General features: G+C 40.3%; 1 protein-coding gene across 1 annotated transcript; it reads left to right on the top strand.

The window, feature by feature from the left end:
- Positions 1-4,911: 4,911 nt before the first annotated feature.
- Positions 4,912-9,653, top strand: LOC310792278 (G2/mitotic-specific cyclin-B2-like; the record flags this gene model as incomplete). Its single annotated transcript, XM_083654000.1, has 11 exons — positions 4,912-4,957; positions 5,653-5,741; positions 6,303-6,419; positions 7,400-7,507; positions 7,913-8,119; positions 8,276-8,434; positions 8,525-8,761; positions 8,882-9,022; positions 9,133-9,243; positions 9,377-9,549; positions 9,647-9,653. The coding sequence occupies 11 exons, from the start codon at positions 4,912-4,914 to the stop codon at positions 9,651-9,653; spliced, it is 1,395 nt and encodes a 464-aa protein (XP_083510126.1).
- Between the last annotated feature and the right edge of the window lie 576 nt (positions 9,654-10,229).

Genomic DNA, 10,229 nt, shown 5'->3' with positions numbered 1-10,229 from the left:
GCAATCATTATATTCTTGTCAAGGTGAAAAAGCCTCTGAAATAATCCATGTTGTTGCATACTTGTGTGGGATCTGAATCGGGTCAGGTTCATGTCTTCCCATAGACAACCAGTGTAGTATTGATCACTTCTACATGTGGAATCTGTATTCCAGCTGTTTTCAAAGTCCACGACTGTGGGCCTCTCCTCAGATGCCCTCCCCCATCACAATGATGTTATTTGATCCCATGGCCAGTTGGCCACTCAGCAATTGAGTCAAGATAGCCTGGTATTGCTGTTGACGTACTTCAGATACACCCAATACATAAAAAAAAAAAAGTCTGTCTGAAGGCATATATTTGTTCCTCAAAACTACTGTATTTTTGAACTATCTCTTGAACCAAATCACACACATTGAGGCTATTCTATGTGACCTTTGATAAGTTATGTAATAACTAATGTCATATATTTTTCACTGCCATTCACTGAGTCCCTCTGAAACTGCTTGGAGCCCCCGTGGGGAGGCCCGCCTCCCACTTTGAAAAGCCCTGATGTAATCAATCAAACTGCATCATATAATCATATCAGAGGTGGAGCACACTGACTGGACCAGATCCCATTTGTAATAATAAGTCTAGTCTAAGCTCGATACAGTATATTGATGTAATAGTGTGCAACATGTTATATATTTGAATCTTTCATTTATTACTTTCATGATAGTATTTGTTTGTTTATACAGTATTGTTTATTCTGTGGAATTTTGTCTCTTCCATTCATATGGGTTGATTTAGCTCCTGATACTGTAAAGGTGTCATAAAGGATTATACTGCATGTATGAGTTTGAATCATAAATGTTTGTCTCCGAGTAAGAAAAGTTTAAAGTCTATATGCTGCTCAAAGTATAAACAGGACAGAGAAATATAACATAGGCTAATTACTTTTTTAAATCAACACATTATGATGTAATGGAGCAGCTATAGAGCTGATAATAGCCTACATTCATGACATCAGTATTTTTTGTCAATAAAACATTTTATTGTTTAATAAAGTAATTTTTATCATGGGACTTCAAGCTGTCTGAGCTATTCTACTCTGATCATACTCAAGGATTTCAGCCATGCAAGACTCATAACCGTTATAATTATTACATCCATCATGGATAAAGGACTCCGTCTATCTAGCCAAAGATTAAATAAATATGAAGATAATTCACATCTTATTGTGGCCTATTAAAACCCTCTCTGCTAGCCTGGAACGATGGACACTTTCAATTGGAATATGGATGGATAGTGAGCAGCTGTACATCCAAGAACCTAGAGGAATATAGAGAGCCAAAGTCGACGTCACTTCATGCTTCACCATGCGCACGGTAGATTGTTTTAATCCGTTTTTTGCCCTAGTGAAATGTTCTATGGTCTCTCTTGATTCCAAATATAGCCTAGCTGCATCGCTGGCCCAAAGCAAAACTATTTTATAAGCATTTTACGAAATGTAGATGGAAAAAAGAATGGCGGATGAAATCTCTTGGTGAGTATATGCCTAAACCGAAAGTGGGCGTAAATAAACGTACAGCCTGGTGCCGCAAGGTTATCGTAATCAAAGCGAGATTTGGCTACAACCCCCTGCTGCTTTTTGGTTGGCTGATTCTAAAGCGCGATTGAATATGCTGGTTCCTAATTGGCTAACGCAGATTCAAACGACAGGCGGCACAACCAGCTGGCACCGGGTACTTGGCACCAGACCAGCTTGGCACAAGTTGACGTCAGAGCAGTGGAGAGAGTTAACGTTAGATGACCAGGCTACGGGCGGCTACTTGACTTGACTCGACTGACTGCTAACACAATTCTCGCAAGCGAGACAAACAGCTAGTTTGTACTACTTAGTTTTTTTTCTTTAACTGCGGCGAAGTACGTTTGATTGTAGGTCCGTGTTCACCCGGTGTTAGCGAATTAAATAATAACTTCGACCGAAGTGTGGACGCCGGAGACGATGGAGACTGGACTGCCCGGTCGCCGCAGTAAGTAGCCGTTAATCAACTCAAACACATTAAAATACACATAACTGAATGTACCCACAATTCAAAATGCTCAGTCCGAAACTTGGGTTAGCAGTGGGAATGTGACAGATTTTGAAATGGATGGTTATGATCTCTTTCATGTAAATAGGCAAAATAAGGGGGGTGGAGGAGTGGCGATATATATGGATAACACCTTGAATTGCAGAGTTCTGGAGGATATGACAACTGTAGTTGATAATCTTCTTGAATGTCTCACAATAGAAATCTGTATGGAAAATAGTAGAAATATTATTATTAGTTGTATATACAGAGCGCCAGGTACGAGCATTGAAGGATTTACTGAGTGGATGGAATGCATGTTTACAAATAAGACTAACAAAACTGTTTTCATTTGTGGAGATTTAAATATTGATCTGTTAAATCCCAGTAAAGTTATAGCTATAGATGATTTCATCAACACAATGTATACTATGAGCCTATATCCGAAAATCACCAGACCCAGCAGAATTACATCCCACTCGGCTACACTAATTGACAATATATTCACAAACGATCTTGTGAATAAAACAATGAGTGGGCTATTGATCAAAGATATAACTGATCACTTGCCAATTTTTCTGGTATTTAATGGAAATTACAGGATAAATAATCGAGATAGGCCTAAGCCAATTCAATACAGAAGGACACGGTCCGAGGAATCAATCAATTCATTTAAACAGGAATTGCTGAATCTGAGTTGGGATGTAATTTATGAAAATGGTGATGTTGATAGTGCTTACAGTACCTTCCTAAGAATTTTCAATACATTATATGATAAGCATTGTCCATTAAGAGAGTTTTACAGTAAAAGAAAACATGCCAGTTGCCCATGGATCACAAAGGGCCTACTAAACGCCTGTAAAAAGAAAAACACGCTCTACAGAGAATTTATAAGAGTAAAAACAAATGAAGCAGAAATTAGATATAAAAAATATAAGAATAAGTTAACGCATATTATGAGGGCAAATAAGAAGGATTACTATAAGAGATTACTAGATGATAACAAAAACAATATTAAAGGAATTTGGAAAACATTAAACAGCATTATAAGAAATGGTACCTCATCAAACAACTATCCAAAGTATTTCATTGACGATGGTAAAGAAAACTATAATATAGAAGATGTTGCCAACAGTTTTAATAAATTCTTCGTAAATGTTGGGCCTGATCTTGCTGATAAAATCCCGGATCCTGGGGCAACTGGAAAGAAAATGGAGGGATTATTGGAAAGAAATCCTTTCTCAATGTTTTTGTGTGATGTGGATGAAAATGAAATTTTGGACATTGTCAACAATTGTAAGAGCAAATTATCCACTGACTTTAATGGCATTGACATGGCACTGGTGAAAGAGGTCATTGCGGGAATTGCAAAACCATTATCCTATATTTGTAATTTATCATTTCAAACCGGTTCATTTCCAGACGAAATGAAAGTAGCTAAAGTCATACCTCTTTTTAAAACTGGGAGTAAACATCAATTCACGAACTATAGACCCGTCTCATTACTACCACAATTTTCAAAAATATTGGAAAAAGTATTCAACAAAAGGTTGGACATATTTATAGAAAAGCACCAACTACTTACTGAAAGTCAATATGGCTTTCGTTCGAACAGATCAACAACACTGGCACTGACTGAATCAATGGAGGAAATAACTAATGCAATTGATAACAAACAATATGCAATGGGAGTATTTATTGACTTAAAAAAAGCATTCGATACTATTAACCATGATATACTAATTAACAAATTGGAACGGTTTGGCATTAGGGGGGTGGTGCTTGACTGGGTTAAAAGTTATCTTAATAGGAGGCGTCAGTTTGTGAAGCTGGGAGATTGCTGTTCTTCATGTTTGGACATTGCTTCTGGTGTCCCCCAGGGGTCAGTGTTAGGGCCTAAACTGTTTATACTTTACATCAACGATATATGTAAAGTGTCTAAAATACTGAAACTAGTTCTTTTTGCTGATGATACAAATATTTTCTGCTCAGGAAATGATTTAAATCAATTACAGGATGACATTATGAAGGAAATGACGAAATTAAAAACATGGTTTGATATTAACAAACTGTCTTTAAATTTGAGCAAGACTAAATACATGCTGTTTGGAAATAGCAGAACAGATGTGCAGGTACATATTTCAATTGATGGGGTGGATATTGAAAGAGTTTCTGAAATAAAATTCCTTGGAGTCACTATTGATGATAAAATTAATTGGAAACCACATATTAAAAATGTTCAAGCTAAATTGTCAAGAAGCATTTCAGTAATTAATAAAGCAAAACAAGTTCTGGATCACAATTCACTCCGCATTCTCTACTGCTCACTAGTTTTACCATACTTAACATATGGTGTGGAAGTCTGGGGCAACAATTACAAATGCACACTGTACTCACTAACTGTGCTTCAAAAAAGAGCAGTACGCATCATTCATAAGGTTGGATATCTGGATCATACTCATTCACTATTTTTGCAGTCAAAATTATTGAAATTCACTGATATTGTACTATACCAAACTGCACAATTAATGTATAAAGCCAAAAATAATAAGCTCCCAAGGAATATTCAAAACTTGTTCAACATGCAAGTGGGGCATTATGAATTAAGAAGAACATTCAATTTCAAAAGGCCCAGAAATAGAACAACCTTGAGAGGATTCAGTATATCAATTTGTGGTGTAAAACTGTGGAACGGCTTGAATGTGGAGCTAAAGCAATGTACAAGTATAAACCAGTTCAAAAAAAGGTATAAACAAATGATTTTCCAGCAGTACAATGATGATGAAGTGTGCTGATACTGTATGTTGGCTTTGTCTTGCTGTGGCGGCACTGCTGACTTGGATGGCTGAGTCCACTTTGTGGGGCGGGCCATCCGGGATGGTGGTGTTGCTGCAGTGGTATGATGCCACTCCCATGATAAATGGTGGGGATGATGTGGTTGCGTGTTCGCGCGAAACGTGCATGTGAACTCATGTAAGTGAATGTTCATGTATTTATATAGGATTATAAAGGTATGCTGTCTGAGTATGTTTTATATATATTTATACTATAGTAACTATATAACTTCCAAGTAATATAAATCATATAATTCATAGTAATATATATGATGATATATAGCTTCCAAGTTATAACTATATAACAGTTTACAATTTTGTTTCAAGTAATTGCATTTTAAGTTAAGGAACAGGTTGCAGTTTCTATGATTATGTTATGATTTAATGATTTAATGAAAGGGGTGGGATTAAAAAAGTGTATACTTCTTCCCACTCCCTTTCAAATATGCTAAGAAGTGAAAGAAGGAAGAAAAAAAAAAAAAAAAAAAAAAAAAGAAAAAAAGAAAAGAAAAAGTGAGACCTTTGTTTGTTTGTTTTTTATTCTGTAAATTGTAAATGTTTTTCTTCTTGCATATTTGAAATAAAATGGAATCAAATCAAATCAAATCAAATCAGTTAAGTGGGTTTGATGAAAGATATGGTGCACATCAGCTAGGTTTGATTACAGTGAACAAGGCCATCATTTGCATCCTGATCAGTTGTTTATGTAGGCTAACGTTAACGTTAGGTGTAATGTAGCCTCTGCAGCTAGCATCTGCTAAATCCCTGCTTTTATCACTTCCAGAGTTGAGGAGGTTCAACTTCCAGCCGAAGGTCTCGGTGATTCTGGAGGAAGAGACCGTCTTCACTCCACCATCAACGATCAAACTGACCGTGAGTAGCCTGCTGACTCAGCGATATTTACATCTTTACATTGAAACGTTAGCATAGGTTAGCTAAACGCTTTCTTACTGTCACAGGCTAGCACAGCACGATGTAGATCATGTAAAATACAACCGTGGTTATCAAACAGTTTGATAACCACGGTTAAGCCGGACCCCAGTTTGTCAAACTGGGGTTCGGGGACCGCCACGGGTCCTGGAGGGAGTTCCAGGGGTTCCCCAGCAAAATGATGAATTCAACTTCACCATTTTATTTACAACAAGTTAACACACTGGAGAAGAATGACTCCGCCATTTTGTTATCTCTCTATCTAAATAGAGATTGTTTCCTCCAAATCAAAGAATACAAATACAATTAATAGTATTGCAGCTACTTTCATGTACTTTATTTTGAGTGATTTTCATTTATTTAGGCCAAATTAACTTTGCATGTCCTCATAGGCTACTATGGATGTAAGTGGAAAGGGTTTATTGTGAAGAAGACGATGGTAGCTGACATGTAAAAAGTAGTAATGGAGTGGACTTGTTTGTCATTGCTGTTTTTCCTCATCAGAGACAGGCTGTGTGCTCCTCCATCAGCTCCTCTGGGCCCCCTAGGCTGGCCATGAAGAGACGCAGTGATGAGTCCTTTGCTGACCAACCTGCTAAGAAAAAAGCTCTCAAAAGCAAGGTAGAGAACACACACACACACACACACACACACACACACACACACACACACACACACACACACACACACACACACACACACACACACACACACACACACACACACACACACACACACACACACACACACACACACACACACAGGTACTGAAAGCAGGTAGAGAACCACAGTGCAGGGCTGTCACCACCAGCAGAGCAAGATGGAGGCAGTCCCCTGCAGGAAATAGGCCACGTCCATCGCTGGGGAAAGCTCTCCATTCACCTCCATACACCAGCGTCATTTTCCTTGAATTAAACATGCCTAAAAGCAGTTGTGTGGTGGGCTGTGCAGAGAACAAATGTAAAAAATCACCAATTCAAGTTTTTTTTACACTCCTGAGCAAAATTGAATTGTCACTGAATTGTTATCTAACATATGAGAGTTAATTTAGCAGCAATCCATACAATCAGTCAGTCACACTAGTCTGAAAAGCATATTGTATTTCAGATGTTTAAATATGAAGTCAAATTAATATCAGGATATTATCTTGCTGGTGAAAATGTCAAAGTATTTCACGTCAGGCCACTGTGTGGTATCATTTTTATCCAGCTTTATTGGAGTAACAATACTGAAATTGGACAGTGATGGAGGCCATTCAGTTTGTTTTGTCAATGTACCTTCTCCTCTCTGTGGGAGGCAGTGTGCTGAAATCATTCTTTGACACATTTGTCTGCTTGAAAACAGGATGAACCTCGTCAGACTGTCCATATCTGTTCACATTTCACACAGCAGCTTTTACCTTTGACATCCAGGTTTCCCCAACGGTGGGCGTGGCTTTCAAACTGTGACGTGCTGTGCAGTGTCTCTGTATACAGTAGAGTGTGTGTGTGTGTGTGTGTGTGTCATATACTGTACCATAACATGGTATGTGTGGAGAACAGCTGCCAGATCCTCCTTACAGTGTTTTTGATTGCTTTGTTTTGAATGCTTCTTCCTAACAGTCTAAGGGTGCGGATCCTGTACAGAGGAAGAAAGCCACAGCAGCTGGTCACAGCAGAGCTGTCCTTGGAGAGCTGACCAACTGCCCACGCAGGGCAGTTAAGGCAAAGGTAAAGCTATGAAGCAACATGCTTTGTGTTGAACTAGCTAACAATATGCCTGACTTGCTGGTCGCTGCACGAGCAGCACCTCCTCTGGTCGATCGGGGGCGCCTGTTCAGGGCGGAGGGGAACTGGTGGGAATAGCGTGATCCTCCCACGTGCCATGTCCTGCCGGTGAAACTGCCCGCTGTCAGGTGAAAAGAAGCGGCTGCTAACTGCTTCCTCCGTCTCGGAGGAAGCATGTGTGTGTCTATGGCTCTCCCCAGATCGGCAGAGGGTGTGGGGCAGCAACTGGGGCAGCAGGGGGAATTGGCCAAGTACAATTGGGGAGAAAATAGGGGAGAAATCAGAAATAATAATAATGTATAAAAAAAAAACAGTATGCCTGACTTTGAGTGAACTTTGTTCCTTCAGAAGACTGGACCTGTCAAAGACCAAAAAGTGAAAGCAGCTGAAGATCTGCTCCCCGCCGTGACAGATGTGTCCATGACAGAGGAGGAGGAAATGATGTGCCAGGCTGAGACGTGCCCCATAGAGGACATTGACAAGTGGGATGCCGACTTTCCAGAGCTCTGCTCGGAATATGTCAAAGACATCTATGCTTATTTGCACCTCCTTGAGGTAATACTCTGCTTTTGATTGATTGCTTGATTAATATAATAATGAACTAAAATCATAAAAAAATATACATATAATCTAATACCACCCTGATTAGTCTATTTTGAGCTGCCATGCTCGAGTGTGTATTTTATATGACAAGTGGTTCTGTCTCCACAGGCTCAGCAGGCTGTGGGAGCAAAGTACATGCAGGGATACAAAATCACTCCACACATGCGAGCTCGTGCAGTTGACTGGATGGTCCGTGTTCACTCCCGCTCGCCACTCGTTCAGGAGACGTTGTATCTCTCAATCGCCATTTTGGATCGTTTTTTACAGGTACAAACTTGTTTAAAAAAAAAAATCTTGTTCATCTTCTGTGAACTAGCGGTAGCAGCTAGCTAACACTCTTCTCATTATGTGCCGCAGGTCCAAGAGGTGTCTCGCAGCGAGCTGCAGCTTGTCGGGGTGACGGCCTTGTGGCTCGCCTCAAAGTACGAGGAGATCTGGAGTCCGGAGCTTGCAGACTTTGCCAACAGCACGGACAATAGATACACAACGGCCCAGATTCTCAGGATGGAGCAGGTGATTTTGAGAAAACTCAATTTTGACCTGGGACGCCCTCTGCCACTGGACTTTCTTAGGCGGGCTTCAAAGGTTGCAAGCGTGAGTACATATACTGTTATATATATATATGCCAACCACCATAAATATATATTTTGTCTCCTGTCTTCATGTAGTTGATGTCATCAAGGCAATTAAAGTAACTCTCTTCTGTCTGTCTAGTCCTTTTTAGAGACAGAGAGGGTGGCAGAGTACCTCCTGGAGTTAACTCTGATGGATTACAACATGGTGCAATACCATCCCTCTGAGGTCGCTGCAGCTTCCCTCTGCCTCTCCCAGCTGCTCCTTGATGGCCTTTCATGGGTGAGAAGTGTATATAGGCCTACAGATGGATTCAAAGGTTGACTGAAGCATGTCAACATGAGTTCAGAAGGTAAATGACAGGACTGATCTCTCCTCTTGTTGTGTTGCAGTCTCCTCTACAGCAGCACTATTCCAACTATGACGAGGCCCACCTCAAGCCAGTCATGCAGCTCATTGCAAAAAATGTGGTGACTGTGAATGAGGGAAAAACAAAGTTCCTGGTGAGTTGGTTTCCAACAGTGCAACAGTCTCAATAAGATGACATGTTGTTTTTAGCATGAGCTAATAATGTCTCAATAAGATGACATGTTGTTTTTAACATGAGCTAATCTAATACCTTGTGTTTCCCTCCAGTCTGTCAAGAACAAATACGCCAGCAGCAAGCTGATGAACATCAGCCTCCATCCTGAGCTCAACAGTAAAGTCATCAGGAACATGGCTGCTCCTCTGATGGACAATCCCTCGAGTTCAGCTCAGGACAGAGCCAATCAGATGACGGCAGAGGCGGAGAGATTCAAAGCGGCTGAGTGGATTCCGAAAGAAGAGACACAACCTGTGAGGGTGACGCTGAAGAAAGAGACACAACCTCTGAGGGTGACGCTGAAGAAAGAGACACAACCTCAGAGGGTGACACTGAAGAAAGAGACACAACCTCAGAGGGTGACACTGAAGAAAGAGACACAACCTCAGAGGGTGACGCTGAAGAAAGAGACACAACCTCAGAGGGTGACACTGAAGAAAGAGACACAACCTCAGAGGGTGACACTGAAGGAGTCTGCAGAGAACCAGGAGCCAGCTAGCCGAGCTCGGCTATTTCACTTTGCCAATGATGGAGAGCGAGAGGCTTTCTTCCAGAGAATAAGAGACAGAAAAGCAGGATTAGGGTGGTTAGAGTTACGCAGCAGTGTTTTCAAAATCCTCACATTTCCTCTCAGCGCTGGTAGGCTGACACAGCTGGATGTGTGCATGTCATGTGAAGCACAAAGGTCTAAACTTTGTATGTAATAACACCTAACACCTATGTAGACATATATATATATATACAAACTTTTTTTTTTTTTATTGAAGCAAATGTATACGACACCCATATGTGTACTGTGAAGTAGGAAGCAAAAAGGAAGAAGAGATGCTCTTGTCATGTTGTTAGAGTGACTTCACCTGTGTACTTGAATGTGTTGTTAAAAACTGCTCTATAACAGTAAGAGGT

Source organism: Poromitra crassiceps (genome assembly GCF_964638095.1).
Source record: "Poromitra crassiceps genome assembly, chromosome: 17".
Classification (NCBI taxonomy): domain Eukaryota; kingdom Metazoa; phylum Chordata; class Actinopteri; order Beryciformes; family Melamphaidae; genus Poromitra; species Poromitra crassiceps.
Note: the sequence above shows the minus strand (reverse complement) of the source record. Positions and strands in the feature narration are given on the sequence as shown.